The 20,000-nt window shown below is 45.6% G+C and overlaps 1 protein-coding gene across 2 annotated transcripts in view; it reads left to right on the forward strand.

Moving 5' to 3' along the window:
• stat5a (signal transducer and activator of transcription 5a) overlaps nt 1–20,000 on the forward strand; it is a 53,223-nt gene that overhangs the window by 20,027 nt on the left and 13,196 nt on the right. For both annotated transcript variants that reach the window (XM_080524814.1, XM_080524815.1), the window contains 4 exons: nt 15,237–15,300; nt 18,022–18,159; nt 18,416–18,572; nt 19,775–19,864. In XM_080524814.1, the coding sequence (XP_080380940.1) occupies nt 18,032–18,159; nt 18,416–18,572; nt 19,775–19,864 (375 nt within the window). In that variant the 5' untranslated portion in view covers nt 15,237–15,300; nt 18,022–18,031. The remainder of the gene's footprint in view (nt 1–15,236; nt 15,301–18,021; nt 18,160–18,415; nt 18,573–19,774; nt 19,865–20,000) is intronic.

The raw sequence follows: 20,000 nt of genomic DNA on the forward strand, positions 1-20,000 counted from the left end.
GAGTCTTGTGAATTCTTTGCTATCTAATTTGACACTTCCTGATCCTGTAGGATAATGACTTCCAGTAGATGGTGATGAATCGAAAAAGCCAACAGTGATGTAAGGTTTTTTTGCGGCAGGACATCATAAACTTATTCCAGTAAGTTGTCTGGTCTGGTCATAAAACGGAGGCTCGAGATGCAGCGACTGTAGTTCAGGAGGCAGATTTGGAGAGGCAGGGGCGCAGATGTGCTGCAGTGTTTGCTGTGTTCTATTCCTTCTACTCTAACATGTTTGTATGTCTGTTTGAATATCTCTCTTTTAAATGTCTATTGTGTTTTTATAAGTGGATGCCGTCTTAAGAGTATGGATTTCCTTCTTAGAGGTAATAAAGATGACTTGATGTGAACAAAGGAATAGTGAAGGTGTTCCATGTGGAGTGATAGAGGGAGTCGGATGTGGCAAGTGGGCTTACTTCACTTGCTCCTGCTTTGACCGCTGGGCTCAGTCAACCCTCTTTTGTCATGGATGGGATTCGCGGGGTGGAGGTAGAATATCCCTGTGGTAGAAAGGGTGACATTAGAATATCCCTGAGGTAGAAGGGTGACATTAGAATATCCCTGAGGTAGAAGGGGTGACATTAGAATATCCCTGAGGTAGAAGGGGTGACATTAGAATATCCCTGTGGTAGAAAGGGTGACATTAGAATATCCCTGTGGTAGAAAGGGTGACATTAGAATATCCCTGAGGTAGAAGGGGTGACATTAGAATATCCCTGAGGTAGAAGGGGTGACATTAGAATATCCCTGAGGTAGAAGGGGTGACATTAGAATATCCCTGTGGTAGAAAGGGTGACATTAGAATATCCCTGAGGTAGAAAGGGTGACATTAGAATATCCCTGTGGTAGAAAGGGTGACATTAGAATATCCCTGTGGTAGAAAGGGTGACATTAGAATATCCCTGAGGTAGAAAGGGTGACATTAGAATATCCCTGAGGTAGAAGGGGTGACATTAGAATATCCCTGAGGTAGAAAGGGTGACATTAGAATATCCCTGTGGTAGAAAGGGTGACATTAGAATATCCCTGTGGTAGAAAGGGTGACATTAGAATATCCCTGAGGTAGAAAGGGTGACATTAGAATATCCCTGAGGTAGAAAGGGTGACATTAGAATATCCCTGAGGTAGAAAGGGTGACATTAGAATATCCCTGAGGTAGAAAGGGTGACATTAGAATATCCCTGTGGTAGAAAGGGTGACATTAGAATATCCCTGTGGTAGAAAGGGTGACATTAGAATATCCCTGAGGTAGAAAGGGTGACATTAGAATATCTCTGAGGTAGAAGGGGTGACATTAGAATATCCCTGTGGTAGAAAGGGTGACATTAGAATATCCCTGTGGTAGAAAGGGTGACATTAGAATATCCCTGTGGTAGAAAGGGTGACATTAGAATATCCCTGTGGTAGAAGGGGTGACATTAGAATATCCCTGAGGTAGAAGGGGTGACATTTGGGGCTATGAAGTCTCAGACATGGCTAACTTGTCACAGGATCATGATTCCAAATGATGCATGATGCTATACTAAAGCTTTGAACAAGGTCTGTCTGGCCAGGCAGGAATGGTACCAGCATGTGGAACGCTGACTAACAGCATTCACAGTATTCAATGCGCCCTGGCTCTCGTTTGTGGTCCCTCAATGTGTCCAAGTGTGCCTGTCTAACTGACCTCCTCCCTCCCTCCCTCCTTTGTACCACTCTTTCACCCATCCCTTCCCTTAGGGAACAGTTTGCTACTCCTCCACAAGGTTGCAAAAGGCCACTCTCATACGCTCTATGTCATCGCCAATGAACTACGGTGTGGGTCAAAGCCAAGACTCAAATATATCCCCTCTGTTGATTATGCCTAGTGAACTGAGACAGCTGCATGTTGAAATGCCTTATGCACATATTCATGCATGTAATTGACCCTGCATATCTTTTCATCTGCATTTTGCTCATCAAAAGGATGGACACCACATAACTACTGACTTACAGTAGTTTATGTATGGTCTGAGGAGTGATCACTGCACAGCAGTGGAGGCCAGTGGAGGTAGAAATCGGAGGACAGGGCTCTGATTTCTACCTCCACCGGCCTCCACTGCGGTGCACAGTAACTCACAGGTCTAACCCATCTGGGAGATGGGAGCAGGATGCTGTCGCCTTTTTGGAACGGCCCTCTGATTGATCCTGCTCTACATGGCTACCCTCTCATCATCACTCAGTCTGCAGGCTGCAGTCTCCTATGGTCCAGGCAGTGACATGGAAGTAATAGATAGATTGGAGTGGTATGTGAGGGAGAAGGGCTTCTGTTCCTTAGAGGGTTGTGTTTGTCATATAGACACTGTCTGTGTGTCTGTGCATCAGGGGAGGCTGGTGGAGGTAGAAATCAGAGGACGGGCTCATGTTTGATATTATTCATCCTCATTCCATTCCATACATTACAATGAGCCCGTCCTCCGAATTCTATCCCCACCAGCCTCCCCTGTTGTCTATATACCTGTGTGATTTATGACTGTAATATAGAACGTCTCAGTCTGTGCATACTGGCTGTAGTATCGGGACCCTACAGTGAGAGAGTCTCAACTGCCTTGTATGCTCCCTGGGGCAGAGTTACAGTATAGAAATAGGCCTGTGAGTTTTTAAATAGCGTGTGTGTGTGTGTGTGTGTGTGTGTGTGTGTGTGTGTGTGTGTGTGTGTGTGTGTGTGTGCGTGCGTGCAGCTATCTGAATGAGCTGTGTTGGTCTCTGGCTCAGCTCTTTGTTGGAATGGTTGGTCTAGAAGAGACTTATTTTGTCTCCTTCTCATTCTCTAAAGAATGTAAAGATCCAAACCCATACAGTGTATTTTGGGTAGTTATTTCCATACCAGTTTTATCAGTGAATAAGAAAACTAATAAAACAAGAATCCCATCTAACCCCATCTAACTCCCTTGCCTTACCCTAGAGTCTGCTTCTCAGGGCAATAGAACATGTCTACCCCAATGCATAAGAGCATACAGTCTGTGTGCCAACCTCAGTCAGCATGATGTTTATCCACGGTGTGTGTGTGTGTGTGTGTGTGTGTGTGTGTGTGTGTGTGTTTGTGTGTGTGTGTATGTGTGTGGGGGGGGGGGGGGGTGCGTGCGTGCATGCGTGTGTGCGTGTGATTGTATCTGTCTGTGTCTGTCTGTCTTGTTGTTTGTGTCTGTCTCGTTGTCTGTCTCGTTGTCTGTGTCTGTGCCTGAACTGTGTACGTGTGGGGCTGGAAGTGTTTCTGAATGTCATGGTGTGTCCCTCTTTATCTTCTGAGCTCCAGAACTCTGGCAAGCAGGTAATTATGTTGTCAGCTCCCAGTCTGAGCACCATCGGGGGCTGTATTCTCTTACCCTTTTACACAAATTTGGGATCTGTCACCAAACTGGTCAGGAGTGTGTGTGTGTGTGTGTGTGCGTGTGTGCGTGTGCGTGTGTGCGTGTGCCAGCATGTGTTACACCATGTGTTAGCAAGCAATTCGCAACCTGTTCAGTCGGCCAAGTTTTCCTTCATAACATAGCCTACGGGTGTGAAGTATCTTAATGACTGTGGTAATTAAAGGTGAAGCATGTGGTTTTGCATTCTTAAGCCACACTGAACATTTGGAAATAAGCACAGACAGTAAAAACCAGTGCTTGACCTCAACACCAGATTTTAGAACCAATACAGTGCTCTTCACTGAATGCTGTTTATCATGTTTGGGGCTTGGCCCCAAATGCGTCGTGCGAGTGTGGCGCAGAGGACCAAACCGCAGACCATGTTATCCTGGATTGCCCGGTGTACCACCCACCCAACGGGATGCATGGTCTGTCGGTATTAGATGACGAGACGATGACTTGGCTTCTGGAGGGGTGTCCAGAAATATAGCCCGGGTGAGCCCCTCAACCAGGTCTCGGGGTGGTAAAAGGGTAGCCCCTCGGCCCCGAGCCTGGTGGAGTGGAGAGGAAAACAACTACTAGTGGTGGGTAGTGGTGGTCTAGTGGATAGTGAGTTGGACTTGTGATCGGAAGGTTGTGAGTTCAAATCCCGCCTGAAGCCACACCACTACTAGTGTGCCCTTGAGTAAGGCACTTAGCCCTCAGTTACTCCAGGGGGAATGTCCCTGTAATTGTAAGTCGCTTTGGATAAAAGCGTCTGCTAAATGGCAAAATTATTAAAATTATAACTACCCATACGCCGAAGATCATGTTTGTGATGCCACATAAACAGCATCATGTCATTCTTTGATCCCTACCGATTTAGCACAGTTTTAAAGTTTAAATATAGATACAGTAATGGATGTCTACATGGGCAATATAGGATTGGTACATCAATGTTTTGACTTTTAAATGAATGAGATATAGCCATTGATTCTTAAAGAATATAAATGACTCATGAGCTCAGTTCAACTGTCTTACCCAGTCAGAATCCATAATATAATCTTGTTTTACGCCATTGTTGTAAACAATGTCATTGTAACCAAACACTCTTCTAAAGCTTCAAACCATGGTTACTGTAATTTTGAACTTATGGTGCTGATTTGTATAATGTAAGTTGGAGTGGTTGGTTGCCTATAATTATGTCTAGCAAGTCTTCAAGAGAAGACCAAAGTAACTGAAAGAAGTGTGAATGTTGGAGAGCAAAACAACTGTTCAACATTAGCAATTTACACTACTGCTATTGGGTAAGGAATTTACGACTTGAAAGTTGATTTAATTTCCTTCTAAAATGAAAATAAAACCTACATTAAACCTAGGGTTGGCACGCTAATTGTATAAAAATATATATTTATATATTTGTATATTTATTTATGAATGTAGGTTTTATTTTCATTTTAGAAGGAAATTAAATCAACTTTCAAGTCGTAAATTCCTTACCCAATAGCAGTAGTGTAAATTGCTAATGTTGAACAGTTGTTTTGCTCTCCAACATTCACACTTCTTTCAGTTACTTTGGTCTTCTCTTGAAGACTTGCTAGACATAATTATAGGCAACCAACCACTCCAACTTACATTATACAAATCAGCATTATACACAACCCAATGCTGTTTTTTTTTCATATTAATCAATGGACCCTGTGCATACCATTCATAGTCTCTTATTTCCCCAGGTGTACTTGTATGTAACAGTTCCAATACATTGGTTCAAAAAAACGTAAGTAGGGCCGGGAATTGAATTAAAAATGAGAGTTAAGCATAATGCTGGGCAATCTCTCAACTCCCTGCCCCTTGATCAAGGCCCGATGTGTGCCTCTTTATGCCTCTGTTTACCGCTGTGTGACGCAGTCTTATAGAATGATGTTATTAGGCCCATGCCTAGACAGTCAGCTGTCCAAAGATGACCCTAGACCACTGCCCCCCCCCCCCCCCCCTTTCGGTTGTGCTTTGTTATGCTATTCATTTGCGTATTTGTATATCTCCATGTGACAGTCACTAGTTAAAAGTTCATTGCCCTTCATCTGACCTCATAGACCTCTGACAAAGTGTCAATCAATCAAGATGGGGTGTGCATGTCTGTTGGTGTACAGTGTTTGTGTGATCTTTTGAACCTCCCTACCTTTCTGTTGTGTGTGTGTGTGTGTGTGTGTGTGTGTGTGTGTGTGTGTGTGTGTGTGTGTGTGTGTGTGTGTGTGTGCTTAAGGAGAGCATGACCCAGCCCCTGTGCTGTGGTCACATGTTTTTAATGAAGCCCAGTTAATATGAAGCAGCATGAATCTACAGTAGCAGCATTCTGTTAGCCCTGGGCCATGCCCACTGAGCCCAGTGTTGCTGTGTAGACAGACAGGGTGCCAACATAGCCTCAGGACCACCAGCACCACTAGTCTAGCACTCTTACGGACGCACACCGCACACACACACACACACACACACACACACACACACACACACACACACACACACACATACACACACACACACACACACACATATACACACACACACATATACATATATATGTACGCACATACACACACGCACACACAGGGTGCAATCAATGTAGGGATGGTGTGGTTAAACACAGGCCTGCTCTCCATGACACTGAGATAGCCTTAGGTTGTGTTATGTGGTTCTGAGAATCATACACTAGAGCTGCTGACAGAGGTGGCGATGGGAATAACCCCAAGGCACAGACTGGACCAGGATGTACTACATGTTTCTCTCCTCAGGGTGGCTCTTTTTTATCCTCACTTAGTAATTACAAAAGATGGTGTATAAAAAGATCTCTACTCCCAACCCTGTAGCAAATGTGCACAATCGTATAGATGAGCTGGGGCGATAATATATTATTATTATAACTGGCATTACTGTAAAGTAATAAACATCCTCTGGGCTGGATGGACGGTACATAGACCTTGTACTGTATTAGTCTTGGCCTCCTGATCCAGACTCATAATGTGGCCAATATGCTACTGTGCAATGAGGCTCTGTTCGCCGAATTCTATTGAAGGTTAGCTTGTCCCTTGATTTGAACGGCCTCGTCTATGGTCTGTCCTTGCTCGTCAAAACTCTGTTTGTGGTGCCTGTCTACTGACAAGTTGATTAACTGAACAAGATGCACTTTGGTCATTGGCTTGTGTTTGCTGGCAGGACTGTTCTTGACCAAGTTTGCTGTGGTGATGTAATGATGCAGGTAGGGGTGACAGGTAACAGTGTTTTATCTGCACCAGGTTCAGAGGTTTCAAAGTTGCCGAAATCTGTCCGCCTCCCCTCTCGACTGCCCACCCCTGAACCGCCAGTAACCCGCTTCCTTTCCCCCTGGATACTGGCTATCACATCGCTGTGCCTGTTTCAAAATATGCCCTTTGGACTGCAGGGTTCCCTCCCCCTGTCGCCCTCCCCTCCACCGTCCCCTCCACCGTCCCCTCCACCGTCCCTTCCACCCCCCTGTTAGCCCAGCTCCACCCAGGGTTGCTGGGGAAGCAGATGCGCCCGTGTGGGCTGGAAGGGAGGGATGTAGGTTAAGCGCTTAATTTTACACTCAGCTGTTACTTCAGACGTTATTTATAAACCTTGGCAGGGGAACAGTGTGATAATGCACACAGACTAAGTCGTGGAGCCGGGCAGGGTGGAGAGAGGTGGGGGGGGGGGGGGTGTTGCTGAGGTTGGGGGTGTTGGGGGGGGGGGTGTTGGTTGACATAGCCAGCCGCAGTGCAGAGGCTACTCTCAGAAGGAGGGCTGACTTGTCGCAGTTTATGGGGCTTTACTTTGAAGCCTGCACAGCCAGTCCGGATAGTACTGAATATTATGTCAGTGAGTCTGCCTTATCTGATCACTGTGAGTGATCTATAGCAGCTTTAAAAGAGCTATCTATTCCATCTCATTTCACAGGAATTTAGTGTCAAACTGCAATCTTCTGACTGGTTAAACTGGTATTTTTGTTACAGCAAAGATTATGATATGCCCTTTAAATAAAAAATAAATAAAAAATAAATTATATAAAATATTATTATTGGAGTAATAGTAGGTGGGTCATTGTGCATGTGGTGTGGTATGTGGTAAATCTTTCTACTTGCTGTCAGGATGCTGCATTTGCAGCAATAGTCACTTATGACTAGAGCTTTCTCTGACAGTGAACCTTACAGTTGCTCCACCGTTTCACGTTGTGTTTGTTGTTAAGTTAAGAAGATGTCATCAAGATCCCTCTTGTCTTTGTTTCGAGAGCAGCATTGAGGTTCACACGGGAGGTGGGTGGCTTGGCAGTTGCCATAGGTTCCTAACAGGAAGTGCTTGTGTTGGTGAAAATCTGTTTCTCCTCAGAGGAAGGAGTGGGTGATATGAACTTCTTGTAAGACAGGCTTTCTTTCACTTCGTTTTAAATTCAATGACTTAATTGTTTGTGTGTGCTGGAGATATTTATAGACTCCAGAGTTGACTCCATAGTGTCCTGAAGGAGTTTTTGCAGAGCAGATTTTTTTTCAGAACACACACAATCTGTTTCAGCCTGCCGAGGGACTACAGGCACAAATTAGCAGTCAAGCTAGCAAACACAGACACTATTACACCTATTAGTACTGCATTATCTGAAGTGTTAAATACTGTACGTTGTCCTCTTCAAATAAACAGATAGATAAATTACTGAGTGAATGAATACAGGAGTAGAGTCTAAACAGACACACACAGTTTGCCCTACTGGTCAACCCAGTCCACGGCAGTGTGGGGAGAGAAGTAGCGAAGTAGCTATAACACTATGCATCCATATACTGTATCCAGACCATGGTGTCAAGAATCAGCAGCAGCAACAGCATGCAGGCCTGTAGACACAGTGATCATTTAGATGCTGCTGCTGATGATGATGAAGATGGTGATGATGATGATGGTGATGATGATGATCATGATGATGATGATGATGCTGATGATTTATGGGATAGGGGGTCTGCCTACTGCCAGTTGTGCTGGTGCAGAGAAATCAGAGGAACATTGAAACAAACCACTCTAGAACTCCACTGAGATGGAGGAGGACTATTATCGGTTCTTCTTCTTCTCTCCCTGTGTGTTTTCTTTCCATTTTCTTTTTCTTTTTCTCTCTCTCTATATTTGTAGTATTATTGATGGTTGCTGTTTGTGTCTTCAAAGAAATTAAATTGTAGTCAGTTTGTTAGAAAAGGGCTGGCGATGTTTCCTTTGTTGACATCTCATTCTCCTCATGCTCACATTTACTCAGCGGGACTTCTCTCTGAAATGATGAGGGTAGTTTGACACATTTGAAACAGCAGTTGAGAAGTCGTCTTTCAGTGTGATTTTCTATTCTGAAAAAGCTCAAACTGGCAGTTAGCATTTAAAACTTCCAGGTTTGACAGGAAATTAAATGGTCGCTATACTGCTATTTTGTACAAAATGCAATAGTTTTAGAATAGTAATTTTCTGTTGAGCAGTAATTCGTCTTGTAAGTCATTTTGAATAAAGACATCTGCTAAATGCCAAAAATGTAAATGTAGGCTAATGTAAAATGTCATGTCAGTTATGATCTCTTTCAGTCTGGTATTATTATACTGATTAGCAATATTTGTATACAGATAAACCTGTTTTGGGGATTATGAGTGTTAGATGAGTAAATAGATAAGACTGGATATACTGACTGAACACTTTATTAGGAACACTATACTAACACTGGGTAGGGCCTCCCTTTGCTCATCAAAGCGGCATCAAAGCGGCCAAGGCAGAGCACAGAGAGAAGATTGAGGAATGCCTCCTGAGCAACGACTCCAGGCGGATGTGGCAGGGGGTTCAGCAGATGACAAACTTCAGAGCCAACAGGCTCACAGCCGCAGAGGACGACCCCCTGCTGGCGGGAAAGCTGAACACCTTCTACGCCCGGTTCGACGAGGGGCGAACGGAGGTAACCACAACACAAACACCACTCTCTCCAGCTCTCAGCAGCCTCACCCTCACAGAGCATGAGGTGAGACGCGTACTGAAGGCGGTGGACCCCAGGAAAGCCTCGGGGCCGGATGGCGTCCTGGGACGGGTGCTGAGAGACTGCGCCGACCAGCTGGCCGGGGTTTTCACCAACATCTTTAACCAGTCCCTGTCCCAGGCCACCGTCCCACCCTGCCTGAAAACCTCAACTATCATCCCAGTCCCGAAGAAAAGCACGGTGAGCTGCCTAAACGACTACCGCCCGGTGGCACTCACACCAATCATCATGAAGTGCTTCGAGAAACTAGTCCGGGCCCACATACTCACACGCCTCCCGCCCAACCTGGATCCATACCAGTTCGCCTACAGAGCCCACAGGTCCACAGAGGACGCCATAGCGACGACTCTCCACGCCACTCTATCCCACCTGGAGAGGGGAAACAGCTACGCGAGACTGCTCTTCGTGGACTTCAGCTCCGCCTTCAACACCATCCTTCCAGACAGGCTAGTGACCAAACTACTAGACCTGGGTCTATCACACTCTATATGTGCGTGGATCAAGGACTTCCTGACCGACCGCCCCCAGAGGGTGCGGGTGGGCCCCCACACCTCCACAGCCCTCAGCCTCAGCACTGGGTCCCCCCAGGGCTGCGTGCTAAGCCCCATCCTCTACAACCTCTACACCCACGACTTCACCCCCGTCCACCCCAGCAACTACATCGTAAAGTTTGCAGACGACACCACCGTGGTGGGATGTATCTCGGGGGGGGACGAGGCGGCGTACAGGGATGAGGTAGAGCAACTGAGCAAGCTGTGCAAGGTTAACAACCTGCTGCTAAACAAGTCAAAGACCCAGGAATTCATCGTAGACTTCAGGAGGAAAAAGTCCGAGATCCAGCCCCTGCTCATCGACGGAGAGAGCGTGGAGAGAGTCTCAACCCTCCGATTCCTGGGACACAACATGCGGGATGACCTGGCCTGGAAGGACAACACAAAAGGCACCATCAAGAGGGCACAACAGCGGCTATACACCCTGAGATGCCTCAGGAAAGAACACAACAAGCAGGAGATACTGGTGGCCTTCTACCACGGCGCAGAGGAGAGCATCCTCACCTACGGCATCTCCAACTGGTTCCACAGCTGCACAACAGCGGAGAGAAACGCGCTACAGAGAGTCGTGAGAACAGCACAGAAGATCACCGGCACCCCCCTCCCCTCTCTGGAGGAGCTGTACAACACACGCTGTCTCAGGAGGGCCTCCAAGATCTCCAGGGACCCGACCCACCCTGGGCACGTACACTTTGTCAAGCTGCCCTCGAACAGGAGGTACAGGACCCCGGCCGCTAAGACAAACAGACTGAAGGACTGCTTCTACCACAGGGCCGTCAAGGCCCTGAACACAGAAAAGGCCTAAGTTCTGGGCCCAGGACAGTCCGGACGGATTGTATGGCAGCTAGTGCTGAGGCACAAACATGTACATTTTCAAGCCTGCAAACTGTGACACTTTAAAATAATGTGAAAAAATACTTTTGTGCAATATGACAACCCTAGTTGACTATCTGTGCAGTATAGTACAGTGGATTGTGTACATAGCCTTTATTGATGTAAACCAGCTCCTTACCTTCTTGTGATTTTATGCTTTTATGCTTTTTCTAAAATGTGTTTTTTTTCCCCTCTTCTAACACCAGGGGAGCCACCCCTCCTAAATGTCGTTGTTTGGTACCTGTACTGTAGCAATGACAAATAAAGTCCATTCCATTCCATTCCAAAACAGCCTCAATTCTTTGTGGCATTGATTCCACAAGATGTTGGAAACATTCCTTTGAGATTCTGGTCCACGATGACATGATTGCATCACGCAATTCCTGCAGATTTTTCAGTTACACTTTTCAGGAAGCTGTGAATCTCCCGATCTACCACATCCCAAAGGTGTTCTATTGGATTCAGATCCGGTGACTGGGAAGGCCACTGAGGAACACTGAACTCATTGTCATGTTCATTAAAACCAGTTTGAGACGACTTTTGCTTTATGACATGGTGCATTATCATGCTGGAAGTAGCCATTAGAAGATGGGTACATTGTGGCCATGAAGGGATGCACATGGTCAGCAACAATACTTGGCGGGCGGCTGTGGCTCAGGAGGTAGAGCCAGCGTCTAATGATCGCGCGTCAAAGCGCGTCCTTGGGCAAGACACCAAAACCCAAATTGCTCCCAGTGAGCAGGCGGGCGCCTTGCATGGTAGCTTGCCGCCATTGGTGTGTGAATGTGTGTGTGAATTAGTGTGTAAATGGGCGAATGAGAGGCCATCATAAAGCGCTTTGGAATAAGGCGCTATATAAGCCATTTACCAATACTCAAATAGGCTGTGGCATTCAAGCTGATGATTAATTGGTATTAATGGACCCAAAGTGTGGCAAGAAAATATTCCCCACACCATTACACCACCTCCACCAGCTTTGACTGTTCACAGGTGTACAGGTGTTTCAAATAAAGTGTTTGGTGAGTGTATATCCATCTGTTAATGAAATAATGATATGTTGTTGCTACTGTAGCTCCCTGTCTCTCTTCTCCCTACGCCCTGTTGGCTGGGAACAGGAAAAACATTTCTCTAATCCAGTGTTGAGTTCTTAATTTGGAGAGTGAATTGATTTCCTCTGTTGCAATGACTCTGATAATAGCTGGGAAAAGAACAAATCAAAAGGCTCTCTAAGTACCGTACAGTATGTCTCTAATGTGCTTATAGCCAAAGGCTTTCGCAGGTTGAAACATCTGGTTTCTACTTTGTACTCTAAAGTGTGAGAGTAAAATCACCAGACTTGCTACTTTTCTCCCAGTGACTTCTTCCCATAACTCTGAGAGACAGTGAAGTTACAACACAAGTCCAAGCAAGGCAGGCGGGTCAAGTACCTCATCAGAGTTTGGTGGAGAATTGCACTTTCCAATTGCTTAATGCTCGCTGGCACCCATCCTTCTTTTCTTGTTGGGCCATTTGTATCCTCCAAGCTCATAAATATGTCTTGCTTCTGCCTGTCCATGGAAAGAAACCTTTTGGCTGCTGTTTCTTGCATTTAGCTATTATGCTGTTGGAGAAGAAGAGGGAGAAAGCAAAACAATGTTTGCTTGGCTATGTTTGCTTGGCTATGTTGCTCAATGTGATCTTTAGAGAGAGTGGAAATAAGTCCCTTGGCAGACTGAATGATTAATGTAATTGACCTATATTAGGATGATCAATTGAGAGGTTGTTGTTGCCATGGTTTTGAATTTGTCGCTGGAGCACAAAAGTGCCATTTGCATTTGTGTGCTTGGGTGCAAAGTGGTCCTCCAAGACGGATTTGTGACTTGACCACAATGGCGACCTCCAAGGGGCATGCACAGAGCTTGCCATCCAAAGCCAGTCGGTCTGGTTGCAGCCAGTCGGTCCGGCCAGCTCCTATGTATATCCAGCTCGGACATTGTACGGATGAGGGAGTGAGTGTGTTAATGGTGTGTGTAAAGAAGCCAACGTTTTTTTTTCATATGTTTGACAAGTAATAAAGATGAAAAGATTAGATTAGATTCAACTTTATTGTCATCACAGAGTACAAGTACAATACAACGAAATGCAGTTTAGCATCCAACCAGAAGTGCAAATAGTGATATAAGGGCATGATATAAATAGAACAAGAATGGTAGTGATAGGTAACTATATAATATACAATATGTGCAGAGGTAGTATTGTAAACATCAGTATAGTTTAGAGGTATATACAGTTATGAGCTATGTACAGTGAGGTAGTTTCTGTACAGTATCTAATGTGCAGAAGTATAAAAGAAGCTATGTCAGGAGACATGTGCAATGTGCAATATACAGTACAGTATATACAGTACAAAGGTAGTAATATAAACATCAGTAGTGCAAAGGTTATAGAGTGATCACATTAATCAGGGATGAGCAGCCAACAAGTATTGTCATTGTCATCATAATAGTATAGGCATTTACCATTGTCATATATCCATAGGTGGGGGGAGGGGGGGGGGAACTGAGTTCAGCAAGGTGTGTGGAGGGGGGGATTGTTTATCAGAGTGATAACTCTGTGGAAGGAGCTGCTCTGCGGCCTGCTGGTGCAGGAAAAGGGAGGAGGATAGCCTTTGAAGAGAAGGCCAAGGTAAAGAGGAGAGATCAATCTGGCCCACCAGGAGAGTGTGTGTGCGTGTGTGTGTACGTGTGTGGGAGGGAGGGAGTGAGTGAGTGAGAGTGAGAATGTGTGAGAGTTTCTGTATCTGGTTTAAATTACAGCTGCTATGCAGATCTGCCTTTGTACACTGGGTAGGCTCACCTGTCTATCACTATCACAGAGCAATGTTTAGCTGGCACTAGGAGGCACATGTGCAGTTGGTTCTGGGCTGTCAGTCCTGCTTGTGATTTGTTAACCTATGGCCATTGTAAATGTAATAATATCATGTGTTAAAACATTCACTGTAGTGTACATGTCATGCGCTCCTCCCATTATGTGATGTTTTGAGGCCTTATCGCATAATGGGAGGTAACATAATTAACATAATTAGTTTGTGTACTGTGTGTGAGTGTTAACGCCCAAGAACCCAAGATCATTCATATCGGAGAAGGTACCTTCGGGGTGATCTTTGACCTCTGTCAGTAACCAACACATGGTTATAGGTTGTTTCACAGCTCACTAATCATTTGGCTGACTTCTTCTCCTTTCTCCACTTTGTTCTTTTTTTTCTTCCCTTCTTCATTTTCTCTGCTAAATTGGAGTCATGAGACTGTCTGCCAGGGCAATGTTTGGTCTGAGAGGAGAGGTCTGAGGTGTATACAGAAGCTAGGTGGATCCAGTAGAGCTGCAGTACAGTACAGACAGACTGACCATATGGAGCCAGCCAGGCGAGACTGCTATTGGCTGTGCTATCTGGGCTGTGGTCACATGTCTCTGTCTCTGTTCCTCCAAAACATGAGGGCACCAAACACAGGACCTTGACAAATTCTAGACACGGCTGGGATGTTTTTGTATTGAGTGTTTTGTGTGTCTGTTTTGGGGGATGGGATGCTGGAAGGACAACTGGTGAACTCATCAGACTGTCCTGTGTGCCATTCGAGAAATAAGTGGCAGTCCCAGAAATTAAAGGGGAGAGAGGGAGAAAGGGCGGAGGGGGTGAAGAGAGAGAGAGTGGGAGACAGAGAGAGAGAGAGAGAGAGAGAGAGAGGGAGAGAGAGAGAGAGAGAGGGAGACAGAGAGAGAGAGAGAGAGAGAGAGAGAGAGAGAGAGAGAGAGAGAGAGAGAGAGAGAGAGAGAGAGAGAGAGAGACTGGCAGTTGATTCAATGGTCCAGATGGTTAAATCAAGATATGCACATTTTTGTCTGGAGACTGTGCACAGAATGTGGACTCCTGATGTTCTGCTTCTTCAGGGTCCAAACAGAAGAGAGAGCTGTCCCTAATCAATCATGGCCTGCGTCCCTTCTTAAAGCCTCAGCAGACTCCCAGCACACTGGTCTCCTGTACTGGCTTGAACTACTATCAGCACTTCAAAGTGTATCACTGCCTTTTTTTTTTTTTACATGCATTACATGCTAATATGAAATACGGTACGTGTAGTTGAAATTCAACATGTCTGACCCAAGACGGGGACTATTGAAATGTCATGGAGGGTGTAGTGAGTTTGGAACTGCATAGATCTGATCGAGATCATTGGACCTTTTGCTTTGGTTTCAGATTTTGTCAATGTTGCGGTCCCATTGAAAAAAGACAACTTCCTCAGTAGCACCCAAGGTTGGACTCACTTCCTTCTCTCTCTCTCTCTCTCTCTCTCTCTCTCTCTCTCTCTCTCTCTCTCTCTCTCTCTCTCTCTCTCCCTCTCTTGTCTTTCTCTCTCAGGTTTGTGGTGCTCCTCTTCAGAATTTCCTGCTCTTACATGGTAACGAAGAGCTGAAGACAAGAGGTAAGCTGAATTTGGCTTCTACTTATGAATCATTGTGGGTGCGTGCATGTGTGTGTGTGTGTATGTCACGTTGTTGTGTTAGTGGATCATGCACAGAAAAGATTCTGATTCAGAATTTCTACTCATTCTACTACTAATGATAAATACCTGAGAGAATTCTGAAGAACATAAAGTAAGAGAGAGAAACTTTCAGTTCCCCTGGAGCATGCCTGCGTCATGGTGATTGGGGAACCGTGGTAACCCAGGGTAACAAACACAGCACCCAGGGGAACCATCTCATCAGCCAGAGGTGGGAATGGAGGTGCTAATGGTAAAAAACATGTTAAACACTTAGTGGGGGTCACAGACTCGTTAAAGAGACAGTCTGACCCCTGTCAGCCTCTGCAGCTGTACTAGCAACACACACACACACACACACACACACACACACACATGTACACACACACATACACACACACACACACACATGTACACACACACACACACACGCATAGCTTGAGGTCTCACCACTGATGTCTGTGTGTGTGTGTGTACAGTACGTCTTTATCCAGTGTATTGTCGTGTATGTTTCTGTGTCTGCTCTTGCGGTTGTGGGTACGGGGGGTTGTACAGACCGGCAGTCGTGCCCTTACGAAGGGGGGAGGGACGGGAAGAAGCTGGTAGGAAGGGCTTCTCACTCCTTCTGTTCGGTTCCCCTTCCGATCAGCTGACAGTCTGCTCTGCTCCTCTCTGGCCCACAACGGAGGTGGAGGAGATGATCAAGTTGTGTATGTCGTAGGACAGTCCTGTTTAAATCTACCACATAGCTTAAAGCTTATACCATTCCAGATCAGAATACAGGCAAACCATCTGTCACGGTTTCAGGGTCAGCATTTCTTTTTTTTGCCGTGTGTTTTAAAACCACATGATTATCAGCATCGCTAGTGAAAAGCTTGCAGCTACCATGACACTGTGTGTGTGTGTGTGTGTGTGTGTGTGTGTGTGTGTGTGTGTGTGTGTGTGTGTGTGTGCATACGCGGGATAAAAGGTGAGGCTGGTAGGTTAAAGGTTGAAGTTGAAACCAGGGCACCCAGGTGGAAGTGGGTTGTGTGGGAGCGTGAGCGGCTGACTGGATTGTCGTCATGCAGTGCTGCAACACGTCATGCATTTACTGTAAAAGCATTATCTGTTAAGATAAGCATTATCTTTGTGTTGTGCACTATTGTGCAATTGTCCAAGTTGTACACAGTCTACACGATTCAGTGTCTGTTGACTGCAAGCAAGAATACAGCAACGCAAACTCAAACGGGCGACAGGCGAACTGCAAGGTTCACTCTGTGATTTCTGTCTGACAGTGCCCACCGTAGGACAATGTATAGAGTCAGTTCCTCAGACAACCAGGTTTGTGTATAGATGTGTGATATTAGGGAAGTATATGAAGAAGAAGAGCATGAAGGACTTAACATTTAAAAAGATATGATGATGAATAAACATAAATACTTAAATAAATAATAAATGTTATGAAGTAACAATTATTGTGTATGAAACGTTTTTGTTTTGTTTTGTTTATGTTTTTCTTTTTGCTTATGGGTACTGAATATATCTTTTCAGTATTTTTTTATTTTTATTTTTCCATTTCATTTAATGCCTTATTGATATTATTTTTCTATGACCGAAATAAACTACTACTACTACTAAATAAAGAGCTTTCATTTTCCCTCAAATGGTCATCCTCATGCAATCACGTACAGAAAGAGAGAGAGAGATGACTGATGACTCCACAGATTGCATTCACATTTAAACATTCTATCACACACACACAAAGACGCATACACATTTTGGCCACTCATAAGCAATAGCTCTCATTCAGTTTCACATTTACATTTACATTTTCACATACTGTAGAAACCAACCAAATCAAACCAATCAAAATGTTCAGACTTTTCTTTTGAAACACGAAATACATTTCAACGTTGAGAATCACAACACAAACTCGCTAGTCAAGCCAAAATGCTGCAGTGCAATGGATTCGGTGAGTAATCTCCAATGCTACCTAGTTAACTATAACAATACTTTACATTAGCAGGCTCACAAAACAAGCTGTGTTAGTTGACTAGCGATGTGTCATTGATTTTCAACAACGCAGAAATGTATTTAAAAAAAAGTCTGATCATTACATCAGATCCCGATATGAGGAAGAAAGCATTAGAATGTGTCACATATCGGTCATGCACTACTACCTGCTAAGGTTGTTACATAGAAACGTGGGGGTGTGGAAAGGAAACATTCCCCAGTGCCCTGACTCTAACCCTTCACCCCCCGCCCAACGTCCCCCTCCCTGCTCCCCCCTCCTTATGCAGCTGTTGACTCAACAGAGCATAGTGTTTGGACCCACACCATGTCCATGACACAGCCAACTGGTCAACCACAACCAGTCCAACCACTCTGTGGCTGCAGCCATTACAAATGCCAAAGATGCGAATCCATTTTTCAGTGGCACTTACACCTACTTTCCTCTTTTACCTACAATTTGCTGACCGTTTTATTTATTTTCTCTCTCGTTGTCCCTGTTCAAACCTGCCCCACCCATCCTCACTCTCCTACCTACTATCTTTCTTTTTCTTCATTCTGTTCTCTCCTCTCCTCCCCCTATCCTCTCCTTCCCCCTCACCCCACTGACCTCCCACCCCACTGGCCCACCACCACACTGACCCCTTACCCCACTGGCCCCCCACCCCCCAGGGTCTTGAAGATGGCAGTGTGGATCCAGGCCCAGCAGCTCCAGGGGGATGCTCTCCACCAGATGCAGTCCCTCTATGGCCAGCACTTCCCCATCGAGGTGCGCCACTACCTGTCCCAGTGGATCGAGGGCCAACTCTGGTGAGTGACACTTGAGCAACTCTTATCCATTCCGATTCCTTTCTTTCAACTTGGGCGACTGACACTGGACCTCTACCGCAGCACTTTGTTTCCAGGGTCATGTGTCGGTAGTCTCGAGTGCAGAGGGACTGCTTTCTCGTTTGTGTTTTCAGTTGTGTGTGTGTGTGTGTGTGTGTTTGATGACGGAGGGGTGAGTGCTCTGTGCCTGTGTCTGTCTTGTATTGGACACCCCTGTGTTGTGTGTATGTCCTCCCAGGGATGCCGTAGACCTGGAGAACCCCCAGGAGGAGTTCAAGGCCAAACGTCTGCTGGACAGCCTGATCCAGGAGCTGCAGAACAAGGCGGAGCACCAGGTGGGAGAGGACGGATTCCTGCTCAAGATCAAACTGGGACACTACGCCAGCCAACTCAAGGTGAGAGAGCTTCAGCAAGAGCTTTAGACAGCCATGGGACTTGAAAACCACTTTATCAGGTGGAATGTGAGAGAGCAACACCAGAGCTACAGAATGAATGCCATGCAATGTCTTCATCCCAGGACTAGAACCTTACAATCAATGGCAATGTACAGTGCCACATGAAACAGCCAGACGATTATGGTGAATTTTCAATTCAAACTCAGTTAAAGGTTGGTTATCTTCACCGCCTTAATGGCAACATCCCCACATTCATAAGCTCCTCCGCCAATCCAAGCTTCAGGAGCACAACAGCCTGTGGTGGTCTTCACTAGTCACTATGACTCGGTGAAAGAAAATGAACTAATTGTCCAAGCGTTGTTATTATTCATTATGAAGCTCTCCTCTGACTAGTCTGTGGGTGTGCTCATCCCTCGCTGGAGAGCAGCATGCTGTGGGCCGCGCACTTCCACAGCAGGCAGAGAGGGAGGCATCATGTCTTAATCAACACATTGGCCCATTGGTACACTGCAGTATCAGTGTGTGTGTGTGTGTGTGTGTGTGTGTGTGTGTGTGTGTCAAATGGCTGGTCTAGAGAAGAGAAGGGCCAAACAGTTAGCAAAATATTGCTCAGTATCCGCTGTTATTGGTAGCCGCTCAATATGGAGAAGGCGGTGCTTCCTGTACCCATAAGCTGGATACTGTCTGTTTTACAGTATTGATACTGTATCTGTAAACCCACTGGTATCATCTGGTGTGAATAACATCCTGTGTGTGGCAGAACTGGTTGTTGGCCCAGCATTACTGTAACAGATTGTTTCCATGATATCAAAATGCACTGTTAGTATTTATGTCCTTCAGAATTGTACACATAAATGTGGACATAAATAAAGCATTTAAAATGTGTGTGTGTGTGTGTGTGTGCGTGTTTGTGTGTGTGTGCTTGCATATGTGCGTGTGTGCGTGTGCATATGCATGGAAGATTAATTTGGAGAGAAAAGAGGAAAGAGAAATGTGTCCTGCAGATCTCATATGAAGTCGTCTGTACTTGAGAGATGGATCTCATTAGTCCTATCTAATTGGGGCTATTGGGCTCAGGGAGTGGGCTTTAAATGTTAGCCTGCTGCGTGATCCTACTAAATTGGTCAGTGCTGTGTGCGAGGCTGTTCTTCCAGTCGGAGACTAACAGGGCTAACACAGCACATGTGGTCCTTGTCTTTCAGAGCACGTATGACCGCTGTCCTCTGGAGCTGGTGAGATGCATCAAACACATCCTATACACAGAGCAGAGGCTAGTGAGAGAGGCCACTAATGTGAGTACGCGCACACACGACACGGGCATGGCCGCGCACATGCACGCACACACACACACACACACACACACACACACACACACACACACACACACACACACACACTCACACACACATTCACATACTATGGTTCTTA

Source organism: Nansenia antarctica, assembly GCF_963989245.1.
Source record: "Nansenia antarctica genome assembly, chromosome: 2".
Taxonomy (NCBI): Eukaryota; Metazoa; Chordata; class Actinopteri; order Argentiniformes; family Microstomatidae; genus Nansenia; species Nansenia antarctica.